The sequence below is a fragment of the Trachypithecus francoisi genome, unplaced genomic scaffold (assembly GCF_009764315.1).
Source record: "Trachypithecus francoisi isolate TF-2019V2 unplaced genomic scaffold, Tfra_2.0 Lachesis_group13, whole genome shotgun sequence".
Lineage (NCBI taxonomy): Eukaryota > Metazoa > Chordata > Mammalia > Primates > Cercopithecidae > Trachypithecus > Trachypithecus francoisi.
This window is the reverse complement of record NW_022681458.1, coordinates 16,882,745-16,902,510: the sequence shown is the minus strand read 5'-3', so window position 1 is coordinate 16,902,510 and position 19,766 is coordinate 16,882,745. Positions and strand designations below refer to the sequence as shown.

General features: G+C 46.6%; 1 protein-coding gene across 3 annotated transcripts in view; it reads right to left on the bottom strand.

Moving 5' to 3' along the window:
- Nucleotides 1–18,851, bottom strand: part of SERPINE2 (serpin family E member 2) — a 64,680-nt gene extending 45,829 nt beyond the window's left edge. Inside the window, exons 1-2 of one of the 3 annotated variants that reach the window (XM_033230055.1) lie at nt 18,663–18,766; nt 15,402–15,524 (exon numbers count right to left, since the gene is read on the bottom strand). Coding sequence is in view for 1 of the 3 variants with exons in the window: in XM_033230053.1 (XP_033085944.1) it covers nt 18,044–18,057 (14 nt within the window). In the remaining 2 variants the exon portion in view is untranslated. Of the gene's footprint in view, nt 1–15,401; nt 15,525–18,043; nt 18,369–18,662 lie in introns of those variants that run through there. The other 2 variants (XM_033230054.1, XM_033230053.1) reach the window with 2 other exon arrangements.
- Between the last annotated feature and the right edge of the window lie 915 nt (nt 18,852–19,766).

The following is a 19,766-nucleotide window of genomic DNA, read 5'->3' as shown; positions in this document are numbered from 1 at the left end:
GGGAAGCACAACAGTAGAAACTTCAAAGATGAAGGGAAGACAGAGTCCGACCTTAAGAGCCTGCAGACTAACAGATAACAGAGGCCCTTAAGGACTAAGAAAAGAGGTAGAAAGTGACACGTTGAGTTTCAGTCAAACGAGGAAGTTGGCTATTTGCTTTTATTTAACATGAAACAACACTATCAGTTTATGTGTGTCCCACCACAGGGTAAATTAGTAAGAGGAGGTGAAAATCAGAAGAGCAGCCATACCTCTCTCTCCCTACTGGGAAGGATAAGACAGTGACCCACAGTGGCAGCACCTAACAAACCATAACCAAAGAATTAAAAGTATCCACATTTAAAGTTAATGCTGGGTGCAGTGACTCACACCTGTAATCCCAACTTTAAGAGGCCAAGGCAGGTGGATCACTTGAGGTCAGGAGTTCGAGGCCAGCCTGGCCAACATGGCAAAACCCAGTCTCTACTAAAAATACAAAAACTAGCCGGGTGTGGCGGCTGACATCTGTAGTACCAGCTACTCAGGAGGCTGAGGTGGGAGAATCACTTGAACCCGGGAGACAGAGGTTGCAGTGAGCTGAGATCATACCACTGTGCTCCAACCTGGGTGATAGACTGAGACCCTATCTCAAAAAAAAAATAAAATAAAATAAAGTTAAATGACATAATGAACACCAGACATGTATTTATTCAACAAATGAAAGTACTAGTCATAACTTAGTGTTCTTCCTTAGATAACCCTTGACTTTTATTTCACAAATTAAGAAACAGATAGGAAATAATGAAAGGACTCAGAAATTATCTATTTCAATCACCTGTCACCAGAGGCTATTCTCTTACATTATCTGACATTACAAAATTTGTCCTTTAGACACTCCCAATATCTGGAAATGAAGGGCCCTGGTATGTGGAACTTTGCTGAACCACTAAATCTCTTGTGCTGACTGACTAGGAGATTCGCTACAGGCCACACAGAACTAAAACAAATGGTTTTAGCTCTCTGACATGGGCCATTAACTTGCTTTCACATGGTACTTACCAACTGATATGGCCTGGCTGTGTCCCCACTCAAAACCTTGTCTTGAATTATAATCTCCATAATCCCCACGTGCCAAGAGCAGGACCTGGTGGGAGGTGACTGGATCATGGGGGCGGTTTCCCCCATGCTGTTCTCCTGATAATGAGTGAATCTCATGAGATCTGATCATTTTATAAGTGTCTAGCATTTCCCCTGCTGGCACTCACTCTGTCCTGTCACCCTGTGAAGAAGGTGCCTGCTTCTCCTTTGCCTTCCACCATGATTGTAAGTTTCCTGAGGCACCCCCCCAAGCCCTGCAGAACTACGAGTCAATTAAACCTCTTTCCTTAATAAATGATCCAGTCTCAGGTATTTCCTTATAGAAAGGTGAGAACAGACTAATACACCAATCAAGCCTCCTATAACATGTGGACTTCCCATGAAGATTTTGTTAAGGTGGGGAAAGTCCTTATTGGTCAGAAGACCCTCTTGTTATTTATCTGTCTGAGTCTGGTAATTGTTAGTCAGTCTCTCTGACCTGCAATGACCCTGGGTATCCCGACAAACTCCAAGTTGTCTTCTCTGCTTCATGCTGGGGATCTCCCTCAGCGATGCCATCTAAGCAGCCAGTGTCTCTGACACCATACAAATAAAATGCAGCACCATTTGGTGATCCAGCCTATGTTTATTCTTATCCCTTTGGCAACAGACACTATTTACTTACTATCTTTCCCAGGGCAATAGAGGGAAGGCAGGAAAGTACTGAACTTGTATTCTAGAACCTGAGGAGGAAGTAAGGGAAAGGAAGAGCTCAATGTAGCTAAATCAGCTTCCTTACAAACTTAGTCTACAAGTAGGTTCATTTAAGCAGTTCAGAAACTTTTTAAAAGGTTCAATAGAAATAAAACAGAGAACATCTTTCCTACTCTCCCTCCAAATATATCAAAGGTGTCATATTAAAATACATGGATTCCAGCAGTACACGTGGAATAAATATTGTCCATCTTTTATTAGGTGACTAAAGGGCTACTTTGAGATATGTTTTGGCACCCACAAAAGTAATTCTGTGACACTGGGCAGACATTCTTTCCTTTTTCAGTTTTCCATTCTGGCTCTTGTAATCAAGGTGGGTTTCTTATACCAAGCCTCTCTACCCAGGCCTGTTGTAAGAAACCCATACAGCTTTGGTCCATCCATACCCTTCAGTGTAACTTTTTGGCATGAATTACATGAAAAACAGTGACCCAGAAAGAGTCCGAACTGGGTACAAGAGGTGGGTGGTCCCTGATTCCCACATTTTGACTTCTGGGGAAAAATTATATGAGCCATTTTCCAAAATATAGTAAGTAAATAAAAATATATGTATCTATAGGCACAGGATGTAGAAATACTTCTAAAGCAGGAAAAGGGAATGAGGGATGGGGAAGATATGAGAAGACAACTTCCACTTTAAGAAAGGTTCCTGTGCTTTTATCTCCAACTCTTTGCTCCTTTTGCTTTCTTCCTTCAGTACAAAGAGTTTGCAAAGAAAATCTCAAAAAATTTTTTTAAAAAGGTCATCACTGTCCCCCTCTTCCTGCCAAGCAAGCACCTATCAAACAAAAAAAGTTCTTCAAAGCTCAGAAACCATGTTAAGTGATGGGAAACACGGTTCCGAACCTGGGCTTTAGTCACTCAGCTACTGAACTTCTTCCTATAATCTGACTCCATTTCCTTTGCTACAGCTGATGCTAACTCCTTGTGAAGGGATTTAAGGGCCAGGGGACATTAGCTATTTCCCAGAAGAAACCTATGCCCATTTAACACTACTGTGGAACAGGCCTGTTGTCTAGTCCTGGGCCTGCCTGCAATGGGTAGGTCATGTACCTGATCTGTGACTCCGTTTCCTCATCTATAAGACCAGTGACAAGCCGCCTTCCCCACCCTGAACTTCAGAGAGCTGCTAGGAGGATCTCATGAAATGCGATGCTGAAGAACAAGTCAATAACTCTTAGGTACCACAGAACTTTTCTTCACAAGACCAGCCTGCTGCCCCACTGCCCAACATCCAAAGCTAAGGTAGGAGAACAAGAACTTCTAGAATTAAAAGTCAATGACAATGGAAGTTCTCTTTCTCAGTTTTATCTAACCTCTAGTATAAGAAACTGCACCAATGAATCTTTAGGGATGAAGGGGGCTGAGCTTCTTTTTGTCATGAAGTTGCATTTTATAGGGAAGAACATCTCCCCAGTTACTCATAGCCAATTATGGAGACAACGATCCCCAACAATGGGGCTGGTGAGTAGCTGCACAGAAGACAGGAGAGGAAACTTTCATGAAGCCCCTACTATGTGCACAGCTCTGTGAACACATCATCTCACAGACTCTTACACACAGAGATGCAGAGAGGTTGGGAAACCTGCCCACATCACGTAGAAAAAAAGAGCACACGGGGGTGCCCACCACCAAGAGACTGGCACTGCCAGGGGCTTATCCCAGGGACAGGTCACCTGCCTTCCCCCTGCCCAATCCCCTGGGTCTCTTTTCATTACCTCAGACTGCAGGATTGGCACTAACCCCATTCCCCAGCTTTTACCTCTCTTTTCCTCCCAGATGCAGAAGTATGTTTCCAGCACATCTGACCAATTTCTCCCACGTTGTAAGAGGGAGGCTTCCCTCCTCCAGCATTAATTCTTTATTTCTTTGATCAGCTTCTAATTCCCATGTGTGCTAGGATATAGGGCATCCCCCAGATAAGACAGCCCTCTTCTTTTCCCAATGAGAAAATCCCTACTCCCTACAAGTTTTGGTCAATCTGCCTGAATAAACTTTATGACTCACACATGAAATCATACACACTATGAGTCAGAAATAGTACTTTTCATTCTATGTCCACCTTCCATGAAGCAATTTAGCTCACAGTCTTCCCAGGTAGTGTCCATACGCCTGTCCTCAATTTTTGAGTTGTCTAACCGTTCTTCTAAGCACAGCACCTCCTTACCTTCCAAGTTGCCTATGATACAGCACTTTTCAAAACGATGTGCGACACTGCCACTGAAACGCCCACCCTAGGCCATCAGAAGCCCTTCAGGGTGCGTCAAGGAAGTTGCCCTCAGAGGTAAAAACACATTCATGATCCGCACAGCATATGAGTGATGGTGTTACTTTTAAAGTGACCTTTAATGGTCTTAACAAAATTTCAAATGACAGAGGGCAGCTAGCTCCTCAGGAAACCCATTTCCTCTTCTTGCCAACCACAGAGCTGGGCTACATTTCCTAGCCTCCAAGGTAGGTGGGTGTGACCATAAGGCTGAACTGTACTTAATGAAATAGGAGTAGAAGTGACACATTCCACTCCCAGGCCTGGCCTATCAAAAGCTCCCATATGAAGTCCTCGGTGATCTTTCTGCTTCCACCAGCTCGATGCTGACCGGTACAGTGACCTTAGCAAGTGTCTGTTAAATAAAGTGGAACCACAGACAGGAAGAGGCTGGGTTGCCAAATCACCAGGTTTCACATAAATATGCCCGCTTTGGGCTTTATACAAGTGGAAAATAATCTTCCCTCATGTTTGAGTCACGGTACATATATGGGTTTATTTGTTGTAACAACTAGCACTATATTAACTAATACAATGTTCAATATCTGGCAACTCTGAAGTTATAACCTCAGGAACAAGTACTAAATCTGCATTCAATTTCTCTGCTTCTCTTTTTAAAACTTAACCCCCTTTCATGAAGCAATCTTGATAAGCATTCATTATATGCATTGATTGAGAGAATTTCAGGGGAATGTGCCTTCCCCATCTGTTCTCAGTCATTCTGTCATGGATCTCATCTATCTAGCTTTTTTGTGTGTGAACTCTAATGATTTCGTAAGGACCCTACTAGATAGCAACTCCCTTTTTGCAGAACAATTTTGAGCAAATTTTTTGCTTCATGTTCAGGCACACAAGCCGGGACACTCATTTTTCATAGAGAAAATTCTGTATTTCAGTGCCTTTTCATGATGCATTCAGAAATTGCTCAGGTACCATTTTCAGCTTATGTGCCTAGCCCAGAAGGGATCAGGTCTTAATGCAGGCTTGTGTATTCCCATGTCTTGCTGTCATATTTAATGTTTCATACCTTTCCAAAGTTGTCCATTAAAACTTCTATCTTCCTTTTAAGGGAATTAATCTCTCCTCTGTGAAGGAGTTACCTGTTTTTCTCTGGCCATAAAGAGCACGTGAGAGACTAAACAGCCAACTCTCAGCTGATAGAAATCAATAAATACCAATTCTACAAAGTTTCAGGCAAAAAGGATTTTGTGGAGAGTCAAGTAAAAGAAAAAATGAGGACTGTTGTGCCCAGGAGGGCTATCTAGACACTGGTGTTTATCAGCTATGTGCCAACATTTCCCTCTGCAGAGAGATTTACCTCTGGCACAAAGTAGTGTCTGACACTTAAGACACCTTCTCTGCATAAAGGGCTTGGCATTAGCACTACTGAGCCCCCCTGTTGGCTGTCTGAAAGCTGGGCATTACTCCCCTAATCTCACATAGGAGGACACCTACCACTCACCCAGATTCCTCAGCTACAGAACCATCTTGGGCTACCAGCCTCTCACACGGTAAGGCAATGCACAGAGAGCACTTTCCTGACCTATGGCTCACACAGGCATCAGGGACTGCTCCAGTCTTCAGGGTCACAGACTGCTCTCCTGATGTCCTGTCCTAACTGAGAGGGAGGGGAGGGGACTTCCATGCAGCCTTCCCCAACAGTTCAGTCCACACTGACCACTGCCAGCTTGACCTCCCAAACATGTCACTAGTATCAACTCATTTTGGCAGCTGATTATTGATCCAGTGCAGGACTTAGGGAGAAGGTGGGAGTGGTAGAAGTGGCTGGCTCTGGTGGAGGAATATTTTATCACCATGGTGCATGATGATAATAAAAAGCAAATCATCTGAGGTAATTTCATTATTGCTTTCAGATCTTCCATAGACAATGCACCCTGATTGCCTCCCCCTCCCTCACGCCATATGCCACTGTTCTAGATGATCTCGAATTGTTATTAGGTATCATAGATGTGCCCTTTCTACCTAAATAGATAAATCCCTCAAAGATTGGCCTGTTTTGCAGATAATTCTGTGTCCCTCTAAGCACCTATTACAGAGTAGTAAGTGCTAAAAAACTAGCTCTTCAGCTGCACACCACCCAAATACAACAGCACGCTGCCTTCAACTTCCTTCATGTCCTGTGTGGGGTGTACACATTAAGAACAAGTCGGCCGGGCGCGGTGGCTCAAGCCTGTAATCCCAGCACTTTGGGAGGCCGAGACGGGCGGATCACGAGGTCAGGAGATCGAGACCATCCTGGCTAACACTGTGAAACCCCGTCTCTACTAAAAAATACAAAAAAAAACTAGCCGGGCGAGGTGGGGGGCGCCTGTAGTCCCAGCTACTCGGGAGGCTGAGGCAGGAGAATGGCGTAAACCCGGGAGGCGGAGCTTGCAGTGAGCTGAGATCCGGCCACTGCACTCCAGCCCAGGCGACAGAGCGAGACCCCATCTCAAAAAAAAAAAAAAAAAAAAAAAAAAAAGAATAAGTCTTGGGGAATCTCTTTTACCCTCTGGAATGAATCTTCCTCGAGAACATAGGAGTGAATACAGAAAAGACACAATAGAGAAAAAGAGCATGAATCAGCCATGGGGCTCTAGGATCGGGTTGTAAGAGCCACCAAGTTATGGGGGCTGCTAAGAGCTAATCAAGGGTGAGTGGCAGGTGATGGCAGTTCTGTCATCAAACTGTACCCAGACTTGACATCTGGAGAGGTAACAGGTGACAGGAGTCAGAGACGTGAATTCTCAACCTGCCACAGCCCTGACTTTGCCAAGTGACTTGAGTCACTGTATTTCCTACTTCCCTGCTTGTTAATTGGGGACACTGATCTTTTTCTGCAAGGAGGGTAATATCCTCATCATTCTCTATTCTCTAGCCACAGAAATAAAGCACAGAGAGGGAAGTATTTTGCCTAAGGACACACACTACTAAGTGTGGACCTGGGGTTTGAAACCAAATTTATTTGACCTCTATCAACTCATCCTCTGCCCAGCAATGCTCTGACCTTCAATCTGTGGGGCCGTGTATCATTGTTCAGCCACATGGCTTAGCCTCAATCATTACTAAAGATAGTGTTTCAGGATCCAAAGTCTCCACCCCAGAGAGACACAGACCTGGAGTCTATAACCCATCAGTGGGAATCGGAGCAGGGTGTTCTACACATCTGAATCTCATTTTTTTTGCCTATAAACTAGGAATGATTTCTACCTTACAAGAGTTGTTAGGACTCAACAAGATCATGTATAAAATATACCTAATAGTACTTGACACACTCATGATGCATAATTTTCCACTTCCCTCTCCCCTTTGAAGCACTTTTTGGGCTCCTCTACGCCAGGTTTGGTGGAAGGAGCCCAAAAGAATAAAATACCCCACTTGGAGGTTCCTAACATGGCAGAGAAAACACATGCAGAAACAGAACACAAGGTAGAGAGTAGTACATAAGCATAATTTTGCCACTGTACATGTAAAAAATGTACTTATCCCACTCATTGAAATTTTAGGCTAAAAAGTGACATACGCATTGGAAAAACTACGTCTTCATACTTTCCACTATGCTACATTAATTCAAATTAGTATGATCAGCACTTTGATATTCATGATTTACCACCTTGCTGCACAAGAACAGGTTTATTAGGAATACTGTGGCATCCTTAGCCAATCCTCCAAATTGTTATTTTAACATGCCATTAAGAAATTAGCACAGGCTGGCCGGGCGCGGTGGCTCAAGCCTGTAATCCCAGCACTTTGGGAGGCCGAGACGGGCGGATCACGAGGTCAGGAGATCGAGACCATCCTGGCTAACATGGTGAAACCCCGTCTCTACTAAAAAATACAAAAAACTAGCCGGGCGCCTGTGGTCCCAGCTGCTTGGGAGGCTGAGGCAGGAGAATGGCGTAAACCCAGGAGGCGGAGCTTGCAGTGAGCTGAGACCCGGCCACTGCACTCCAGCCTGGGCGGCAGAGCGAGACTCCGTCTCAAAAAAAAAAAAAAAAAAAAAAGAAATTAGCACAGGTTTGGCATAAGATAATAGGAGTCTTTTAGTATATAAATTTCAAAGACAAAAATCCACACCTTTAGACAGAAAGCTCTCCCTTACAATTAAGTCATCACACAGACTCTTCCTGGCATCCCCCAATCTCACTGTGAGAGCAACAATTCAGGTGCTGGCATATACTCAGACTGCTGTATGAAGTCCAAAGTGGTTAGCTGCCAGAAAAATCCTTAAAAAAATCCTATCAATGGAAGCAGAAAACACATTTCTTATCTGGGAGTGCTTGCTAAGGTTAATCCAACATTCTTAGAACTCTTTTGCATATTGATGGAATCAAATCACAATTAAATGACCATCATCATGTGCTTTAAAAATATTCACCACATGTTTAAAATAAGTTATTTCTTGGTATCTGGACATCACTGGACACAGCAGAATGATTTGTTCACAGTCAGAAAAACAAGAATGAAAAGAGAAGCCTCTGGATGCTACCCTTGCAGAGACCTAAATATTAAACCAAATAGATTATTTTTCCTACTGCATAGACATTTTTTGTTTTGTTTTATTTTGAGACAGAGCCTCCCTCTGTTACCCAGGCTGGAGTGCAGTGGCACAATTCCACTTACTCCAACTTCTGCCTCCGGGGTTCAAGTGATCCTCATGCCTCAGCCTCCCAAGTAGCTGGGATTACAGGCGTGTATCACCATGCTCAGCTAATTTTTTGTATTTTTAGTACAGACAGGGTTTCACTATGTTCAGGCTGTTTTTGAATTCCCGGTCTCAAGTGATCTGCCCACCTCAGCCTCCCAAACTGCTGAGATTACAGGCGTGAGCCAGCATGCCTGGCCCTGCATAGACATTTATTCGTTATTCACAACTAACCTAATGGAAAAAAGCAGCCAGCATGACAGGGCTACCTGCAACGTACTCCCTGGAAGATCTCTTGGTAACATGGCTGTTTACATCTCACAAATGCAAGGGTGGAGTCAGAAGGAGGTTATTTCATGCATCAGCCTTCCTTTGCCTCATAGCTAACGCACAAGAGCCTGAAGACTGCAGGCAGGACAGATGACCAGGTGACCATTGGGGAGTACTGCCCACTGAGAGTGCTGCAGGAAAGGGGTCTGGAAACGAAGCATGCAAAGACACAGAGCAAGTCTCTCATTCATCAGGTCAAACACACAAGGAAGACATGAGTCTCGGAGAAGTGCTCACCTGTACTTGTGTGACAAATATTACCCAGTGTCACAACCACAGCCACCTTGTGTCCCGAAAGTCAGCTCCATTCCTGCCACTGTGCTTAGCGCCTAAGATATACTCTTCACTTCATCCTCACAACACTTAAGGGGTGGCCCTTAAGCCTAAACACCTCACTAACCCAACTCACGGATGGGCTTAGAGATGTTTAGAAATTTGGCTTTGGCTCATGGCCTCCAAGATCTAGCCTCTAGATTCAAACCAAAGCCCGCTGGCCTCCAAATCCTCCACACTCTTAATTACTATACTGTGGAGGAAGAGGAGGAAAAAGGTATTTTAAAATGACAAATTTTGAAATAAAGGTAACTGGCCGGGCGCGGTGGCTCAAGCCTGTAATCCCAGCACTTTGGGAGGCCGAGACGGGTGGATCACGAGGTCAGGAGATCGAGACCATCCCGGCTAACACGGTGAAGCCCCGTCTCTACTAAAAATACAAAAACTAGCCGGGCGAGGTGGCGGGCGCCTGTAGTCCCGGCTACTCGGGAGGCTGAGGCAGGAGAATGGCGTAAACCCGGGAGGCGGAGCTTGCAGTGAGCTGAGATCCGGCCACTGCACTCCAGTCCGGGCGACAGAGCGAGACTCCGCCTCAAAAAAAAAAAAAAAAAAAAAAGAACTAAAGGTAACTCTACACCTTGGAAAAAGAAGTTAAATCCCAAACGGAATTCAATTAGGCATCTTTGAAAAGTCATGGCACACTTGTTCTGTGGTTCTGCTGAGTTTCATCCAGCTCAGCTTCAGTTATCCGCTTGGACTCTGTGTAAATCTCTCTACCTTCTCAATCCAAAGGTCAGTACTAATTTTAGATTTCAGTCCCAGAAAAAAACAAGTGTCTAAGGAAGGAACTAGGGGGCCAAAGGCATAAAACCATGATTCAAACGTACCACAGAGATACCAGCCTCTTTCTGTCTCATGTGTTTTGGTTGTGATTCTAGGGATATTATGCAGTACGGCGAGCAGGTAGTCTTGAAAGGAGGAGTGTGCTTTGACACGAATTTCTTTTCAAGAAGGTATAAACATTGATGGGATGTAAATCTTTGAAAATCCATGGTATCAGCTCACAGTTCACACATCTACAGACCCGGGTCCAGGCTCCGGCATTGACACATAAAGGCTGTGCGACCCTACATATATGCAGGGTGCGGGACCCTGGCATACAGGCTGTGTGATCCCCACACACTGTGTGACTGTGGACCCTTTATCTCTGCCACACCCTTCCTTCCCAACTACATGAGTGGGAATGATATCAGCATCTAGCCGAGAGGAAGGCACGAGGCTCTAGGAGACCACACAGAGCCTCTGCTGGGTGGGAAACCTAAGGAAAGGCAGCTGGGGAACGCCAGCCAGCACGGTCCTCTCCACACTCCCTTTCCTCCTAACCAAAGATCGACCATGCTACTTGGAATTCAGCCAATCATAGGCCCTCACTCCTCTGCCCACAGCCATTGGTACAGGGAAGGGCATGTGACCACGTGACTTAGCATCAGCCATTCATAGGACCTCACTTCTCTGTCCACAGCCATTGGTACAGGTAAGAGCATCTGACTGTGTGACTTAGCATCAGCCAATCATAGGACTCACTTCTCTTCCCACAGCCATTGGTACAGGGAAGGGCATGTGACCATGTGACTTAGCATCAGCCAATCACAGGACCTCACTCCTCTGTCCACAGCCATTGGTACAGGGAAGAGCATTTGACCATGTGACTTAGCATCAGCCAATCATAGGACTCACTTCTCTTCCCACAGCCATTGGTACAGGGAAGGGCATTTGACCATGTGACTTAGCATCAGCCAATCACAGGACCTCACTCCTCTGTCCACAGCCATTGGTACAGGGAAGAGCATTTGACCATGTGACTTAGCATCAGCCAATCATAGGACCTCATTCCTCTGCCCAGTCATTGGTACAGAGAAGGGCATGTGACTGAAACTGAACCAATCAGAATTCCTCCCTAGGATTCTGCCCCCCCCCCCCCCCAGCGGCTGGAACTGGCAGAAAAGCCCCTCTTTCTTCCTGTCTCAAGAGGCTGTAGGGAGGTAAGCCTGGAGCTACCTACAGTCATGGTCCCGGAGAGGACAACCACAATCAGCAGACAGAAGCAGAGATGAGAGGCAAGGAGAGAGAGAAGAAAGCCTCCAAGTCCTCAGTCTTTGGTTCCAGCCAACTTCAGGGCCAGAGCCACCTCTCCCATGCTTGAGAGTGGGCACTGTCAGCCAACAGCTCCACCTTGTTTCCAAGTTATTTTGATTTGGGTTTGTGCTCTTGTAAGCAAAAGATAATGCAGTAGTTAATAGTTTCTATAATCTTAACAGTGACCAAATCCTCAGTAAGAATAACTTCTTGAGTGAATTTCTTATTTAAAAACTGAAGAAATAAATTTTTGTAGAGGAAGCAAACACTGCCTTTATTTACATAGCACTTTCACGAAAGGAAGAAAGAAACATCCGTTTTCATTTGTAGTCACCTTATTCATTTCCGAGTGGGCTTTGTATTTGGCATTAAACTCTTTCACATACCCACATCCACCTTCAAGATTTGGCCCATAAAAACTTAGGATAAAAACAAGTGGTTATTTTTTCTATAGCTATATTTGCTGGCACTACATGGAGGGCGAAAGTTGGGGTAGGGGTAAGAGAAGGCACTTATGCTAATTTTGGTATGCTCTCAAGAGAAATTCCCCAGGTTACCAGAGTTCTCACTAGGGGTTGGGGGTAGGGCATGGTTTACAAAAACAAAGTGAGTTTACCAAGATTTGCAGCCCTAACAGGAAATCCTTTCTGACTCTTGATGGGAGTTTTTTCTTTTATATTAAAGTCTCCTCGTATTATTCTTCAAAGAATTAAATAAGAAAAATGGAAAGGCACAATGGATGTAAATTCCAATTCTCAAACGATCTTCTGAAGCAAAGGATAATGTCTTAGGTCAAACTGTGGCAAAAGCCTGGGTGTTCCTGATCTAATCTTGAACTAGGGTGCCCACCCCAACCTTTGGAGGAATCCCAGGACATGTTTGTCAAAACATATGAGTGGAATTACAAATAGAGGATTGCTTGGGCTCAGTGGCCATCCTCATGCACAGAAAGCATCCCAGAAGGGATGCCGACTTTCCTGGACTGGGCTTACATCCAGACCTAGAAATCTAACAACAGAATAAAGACAAGACTCACTGACTGTAGAAATAGACTTGGCCTGTTGGATGGGAGGTGGTATTTCTCAAAAGAGAAATAAAATCGTACTAATCGTTCAGTATTCTTAAATTGGGAACTTGGAGACAAGAGATAACCTAAAAAGGTAGTTTATTGCATTTGACTCCATTCTGTACCTAAGGGTATTTTTAAAAAACCCAACATTGGTTTTCAGATTAGGCATGCAATCTACTCATGAGGAAAGATGGTTTGAAAAGAGAAGATGGGCACATTTATGTGTGGAGAACAGGTTGACAAGATTCAAGTATACGGGACCTAATTTATTTAAAACTTTATAAATGCTCTAAGGAATACAAACTAAATCTTCACTTTGGCCCATGATGCTCTTTCTGAATACTAATGCTGAATGATTTTATAGGCTTAAAAAAGTGAGAGACAAGAACTTTAAGGTATATAAGCACAGGATAATGCTTTTGTGAAAAAATTTTATCTAGACTTGACATTTATGAGAAAGCCACATCAAAAGGAAAGGGAGCCAATAATTTATAGGTTTTAAAAATAAGACGCCTTTGAGATCATTTATTTCAACATACCCAATATATAGACAAAGAAATTGAGTTCTAGATGGTAACCTACATACTCTATTGGTAGTGCGGCCCATATCCTCTCCCAGCCTGCTCTTTCTACCTAATTTGATTGAAGATATCAGCCAAAAAAAAAAAAAAAAAAGTCACCAAGAGGTCATTTATCACCATCACCAAGGTTAACAGAAATAAACCAAAATACATCCTCCTACCCTGTAAAACCATGAAATGCAGAGTGCAACCCACCCAACAGACCTCAAGGAGGGCAGAACCATGCCAAAGGAAGGTTCAGATGAGGATAACTGAAGTGAACACAGGCAGAGAAGCGCTTCTGTATTAGACTTCCGCTTTTCTCTTAGTAATGTTTTATCTCAAAAGACAAGGTTAATCAAAAATGTAAAATGTCTGAGGATGTATATTAAATTTGCGAGTACCAAAATGAGGGCTGGCGGTCTGGCAGGGAGAGCTCCCCTTTGAGTCTGGAATACAAACACTCTTCCATAAAGCATGCAGTAAACTTACAAAAAATATGAATATGGTTTAGTTCAGACATCTGGTAATTGCCTTTGGGCCACACACCGCTGCTGGTGCAAATAAAACTAAAACACAAGCACGTCTTTCTGGAGCTGAGAGTCTCCTGGATAGGGCATGTTGCTACAACACAAAACTGCCATCATTGAGGTACGCCCGGGGAGGGGTGTACACGCTCATGTGCCACAGAGGGTTGGGGTGGTGACTGCCAGCAAGGCCTTTTTGAACCTGAGTCTTGAAAAGGAGAAATCAGCCAGACAATGAACAGAGGAGAAAGAGAATTCCAGGCAGAGGTACAGAAGGAACAAAGGCAGAAAAGCATTGGGCAGTACCAGTGGAGTTTACAGGAGGTGCAGTTTTGCAAGAAAAGAATGTTTCAGGCAGAGGGCAAGGCAGGGAGATGGGAAGGGAGTGAAGAAAGCTTTCACTCTGTTGGGTCATTACAAATGGCCAGCAGCCTGGTGAGCCCATGGAGCACTGTGGAAAGTTCCCTGGCTGCATGCTGACAGGAACTGAGTTCTGGGTCAGGACTCTACTCTAAGACATCTAAATGACCTTGGGAACACACTGTATTACTCTGGGTACCACACGTAAAACAAGGTTCCCCATGTTCCAAGGGTTGGGGACTCCCTGGGATGGCCTGTGCCTCCATATTTACAGACTCCCCACTGCTGTTTGGGATGTAGAATCGACGCTGCCCTATCTCCACCCAGGGGGGGCTGCAAGAAAGTGGGGCAGTAGTCAGGTTTGTAGAAATGGTTTCTAAACAGTAGGGACTGCCATCAACACTAGAACTCTGTATTAATTACCCTACAGAAGCTCAAAAGCATCTTCAGAAACTCAGGTACAGGTCACTGTATCAAGATAGCGGAGAGCTCATCTTTTAATCTGAGATACCCAACTTGTGATATGACACGGCCACTTCTTTAGAGTCAGGGGTTTAAGCTCAGGCAAGAGAGAGCCATCAAATTTTAGTAGGAGGGACCCAAGAAGACTTGGATTTGGGGCAGCAGGAGGAAAGTCACACCAGCAACAACATGGAAGAGAGTTAGAAGGGATGCAACAGGAGGTGCACGACACTGTGCAGTAAGCACTAGACATTCCCAGGCCGTCGATGGTCATCTCAGCCTAGGGTCTCTAGCTCTGAAGCCCATGGGAGTCAGAACACTACTATAAGCAAGGGTCACAGGTCCAGGGGAACCAGAAAGCAACTGACCTCCAGTGTAGACAGGCACTGGAAAGCCAGCAGCAGCTGAGTGTTGCCACATGGAAATGTAAGCATCCTATTCCAGGTTTTTTTTTTTTTTTTTTTTTAGACAGAGTCTCACTCTGTCACCCAGGCTGGAGTACAGTGGCGCCATCTCAGCTCACTGCAACCTCTGCCTCCTGGGTTCAAGCAATTCTCCTGCCTCAGCCTCCCAAGTAGTTGGAATTACAGGCGCACACCACCACGCCCGGCTAATTTTTGTATTTTTAGTAGAGACGCGGTTTCACCATGTTGACCAGGCTGGTCTTGAACTCCTGACCTCAAGTGATCCGCCTGCTTCAGCCTCCCACAGCGCTGGGATTACAGGTGTGAACCACTGCGCTCTGCCTAATCCAGGTCTTCTAGCTTTTAAGAGACGCTATACATCCAAGTGGCATCTCCAGATGTCTAAATATTAACTCAAGTTGTATATGCTTTGTTCAGGCCAACAACACCGCTGCCTACTGCTGGAAGTGGCACACCGGCCACCATTTTGCCACTTTTGGACTCCAAAGCAAGGCAAGGCCAGCGTGACTAGAGCGGACCTTTGTGGAATTTCACAGCATAGAGAAGCAACAGGATCTGGTGACGGCCTGGATGTGGGCAGTGCAGGAACCCGGCATCACTGTGAGGCTCCTGCTCCAACACCTCCATGAATGGTGGCGCCACTGCCAAAAAAAAACGGACAAATCTTGGCTAATGATGAAACAAATATGGGGTGGGTGGTGAAAACTAAAATCAATTTTGGATTTACTGTGGGGTGTTTTTTTGGTCTAAAGGGCATGGGTAAGTGCACCAGACTGCAGGTAACTGATTGGAACACAGGAGCATGCTCAAGCTAGCTTACATGCCAATCTAGGACTCACTTCATATTGGTGACAGTTGAAGCTGTGGGAACATGGTTCACCCAAATACACAGGGCACAAGAGGGATGACAGTGAACCCTGGGTAACCTCAAGAGGTAGCAGAGATGCCAGGGAGGAAGAAGGAAAACCAGAAGGTGGCAACCAGGGGTGAAAAAAAAAAAAAAAAACCATCGGAAAGGAATGGAAGAACCTCATCAAATGCCACGGAGAAGCCTAGTGGGCATCCATAAGATTGCTTGTTCAGACGAGAACACATGGACACAGAGAGAGAAATATCACACACCAGGGCCTATGGCCAGGGCAGGGGGGTGTTGGGGAGGGATAACATTAGAAGAGATACCTAACGTGACAGGTTGATGGGTGCAGCAAACCACCATGGCACATGTATACCTATGTAACAAACCTGCACATTCTGCACATATACCCCAGAGCTTAAAGTATAATAATAAAAATAAAAATAAAAAAAGATTGCTTGTTCAGGAAGTCATGGGCCTTGAACTGTGAGGAGACTCTGGCCGGCTTGCAAATTGCTGGATGGGAAGGGGAGACCAGTTTAAGAAGCCTAGAGAGACGTGGTGGTCATTACAGGTGAGCTGAGGATGCAGGGACAAGGGAGGTTAAGGCATTCTTAAAATACTACTAAAAAAGAAAAAAGCTCATAGGGAGAGACTGAAGATAAAAGTAAGGAAAGCAGTAACATTCACAAGGAGAGAGAGGCATTGGGAGTTGGGATTCAGGACACAGCTGGAGACATTAGTCACTGCCCCAAGGATGTCATCTCTCTAAATTGCTCTAAGTTCTCAGTCTAACTTGATTTTTCTTTATAATTCTACCCTATTCGTTTATCATACATTTACAGTATGTTGTGTTTGCTTTTAGTTGGTTTTCTCCCACAAGAATGACAGCTTCAAGCGAGCAAGGATCTGCTCTATTTACCACCTATGAGTATCCAGCAAAGTACCGAGACACAGTAGAAGCTTAAGAAGATTTATTGGATGACTGGGTAAACACAGAAAAGTCTGTACAGGGGAGATGGGGGAGGACGTGAGGAGACCCTTATGTCCTCTATTTTCTTGGTAGAATGGGCTACAAAGTCATCTGCCAAACCCGCAGGAGGAAAAGGATTGGAGATCGATGCATGGAAGATTACAGTGGGAGTCCGGTTTGCAACCCAGAAGGAAAGAGCTTGCGGGATGGAGGCACTAAGAGTTTTCAGAAGTTGAGCATCTCAGAGAGGGCAAGACTCGGAGGTACTTAGAGGACTTAGTAGCTGGAGTACATGGAAGACACTGGATTTGAGTCAGTCAAGGAAGTGCACATCTAGAGCGTCCCCCGCATGGACTTTAGGTCTAGAGGTGGAGAAATAGCCCAAGAGCCAAAGTCCCCATGCAATGGGAAAGGAACTGGCTGGAAGAGGACAGCAAGGCGGAGATGCACCCAGAGATGTGGCCAGGTCACCACTGGCCACATCTCATTTCCAACTCTATCACCTCAAACAATCTCTCACTGGTATTTAATCACCCTTGTGTGGAAGTGAAAATTAGTTTCTTTTGGAGACAGTAATTTTAAAATTAAACTAATATGAAGTTCATGGGACACAGAAATTTTCTGCATAGATTCATTTTTGTTTTAGAATAAAACACGATGACATTTTCATGACCTTCAGTAATTGCCCTGCATGGTACAATATTTTCAAACATTACTTTAACAAAGAATCAAAATTTGGGGGTTAAAAGAAACCTTAGCTTACTTAGGTTAGTACCTTCTTTTGCATAGCCAAAATTTTTTCTATTGAAATACTGCAAATAGCAAACAGTTACTGATTTAGACCTTTAGATAGTGTTGAAACTGCCTTCAATTTTTGAAGTGTGGTTTAGGATATATAAATTAGCAATGTAGACATTTCTTCCAGTTATCTGTGCTCAAGTTCTGATATAAAATCTTCAAAGTACACACTTATCACATATATTGTTCCACAACAGTTCAGGCAAGGAAACGGCTTCTTGGCTTGAAAGAGGAAATCTCACACCTTCGAACACCTTTTTATGCTGATGCTAAATATAAGAACGTCTCCTGCAAAGTAGTCAAAGCAAGACAGCAGAATTCGAGATTTCTCCAGACACACACACACACACACACACACACACACAAAGAATGTGTTTCGTTCATTAAAACACTAAAACCTTCAATAGCATCTTCCATAATACCTGAAGGTGGAGTGCTGTCTTATGTAATAGAAGCCTTCCTTCGCCGCTCAGTTTGTGGACACATTAAACGCCTAATTCCTTCCAGAATTTCTGAGTACCATACTTTCACTTTACCTGCAGTCACTCATCCGCCTCGCAACTCCCGTTTCTACAGATGATGAAAATAGCAAAGACCTGCTCGCTCGGGTTAAACCGGCTGCCAGAGGCCAAGTTAAAGGCTTTCCCCACACCACGCGTCACCTCCCCCTGCACAGGCAGAGGTAACAAGTAAGAGTGCGCCAGTCTCTCCCCATCCGGCGGCGCGCAGCCTAAGTCCGGGGTAGGGGGACGCCGGCAAGCAGCTGGAAACCTCAGGTTCAGGGTCAGGGCCGGCTTGGATGGGCGCGCAGGAGCCACGCCGGCCCCGGGGCCCCCCACTGCGGGTACCTCTGGAAGCCACTCCGGGGCGGCCCCGCCTTGCCCTGCCCGGGTCCCGCTCGGGGCTCCCCGCGGGCGGGACCGGGATGCCCGGCGCGCACCCAGCCCCGGCCAAGGCAGCCCGCGGGAGGCTGAGAAAGTTCACTCCTCCTCGACGTCGGCACCCCTGGGTGCCGCTGGCCCCGCAGGCCCGGCAGCTTCCCGGCCGGAGGCAAGGTCGGGGCGCGGGGCCGGCGGCGCGCGGAGCCCCGGGGAGCGTCCCCCGCCGAGGGCAGCGCCGGCCGCGCCCGGGAGTCACGGCGCAGCCTGTACTCACCGCGCTCGCTGGATCCCCAGGGGGCGGCCGCGGAGGGCGGTGCGGCCGCAACCGGAGCGGGAGCTTGGTCTCGGCGGCGCGGGGAGTCAGAGGACGGAGCGAAGCGGCGGCGAGGAGGGTCACAGCCGGAAAGAGGCAGCGGTGGCGCCTGCAGACGCCGCGCAGCCCGGGCAGCCCCACAGCGCGAGCTGGCTGCCGCGGCGGCGGGGGCTTTATCGGCGGCGCCGCGCGGGCCCCCGCCCCTTCCTGCCGCCCCCGCCCCCGGCCCGCCTCGCCCCGCCTTCCCGCCGCCTCCTTTGTGTGGCCGCGGGCCTCAGCGTCCCCGCGCCCGGCCTCCGGGACGCCCCCTCTCCGCCCGCGACCTCTCGGATGCCGCTCCCCCAGGGGTCCCTGTCGCGGGGCTGCGCCCGGAACGCGCCGGGGAGACGCACAGACCCCGAGGTGCCGCGCCAGCCCGGGCCCGGCTGCACGTGGGTCTCCCGGATGGGGGTGTGTGAGGTGGCGGGGGGATACCGGGGCTCGTACCGCGTCCCTGAGACCCAGGGCATGTCGTCTTGGCTGCCCCCTGGAAGAGACAGAGGGCGCCCTGAGACAGTGCTCACTCCTCCGGGTGATGGGGAAAACGGTGCCAGGACGCGGCCGGGAAGGGGCAGATAACCCCTCGAGTCGTTTTGCAGGGTGTCCTAGAGCTGACTTCTCCCTGCCTAGGGGACAGAGGAGCGGCGGCAGGTCGCCTTAGGCAAATACAGACGAAGAGATCCAGAAAACTGGATTCCTGGCTATGGTGACAGTATGAGGTACCCGCAGCGTCCTGGGAACTCAGCCCTTCTCAGCCAGTAACCACGGCTGCTGGGACCCGGTGCGCGGTAGACAAGCGCATACCCCAGGGGCCTGCAACAAATGACCGTCCCGCTCCGGGCTCTGTTACCTGGATCTCTCTTAGTTGGTTCCTCCTTTGCGGCTAGTTAGGTTTCTGGGGACCCAAGGACCCAACTTTAATGACAATAATTTATGTTGCCGTTAGTGTAGAATCCTCGCTAGCTGGCAGATGGCCCCAACAGCGAGGAAGAAATGTAAATCTCCCTATACACAGCCCTTAATTAA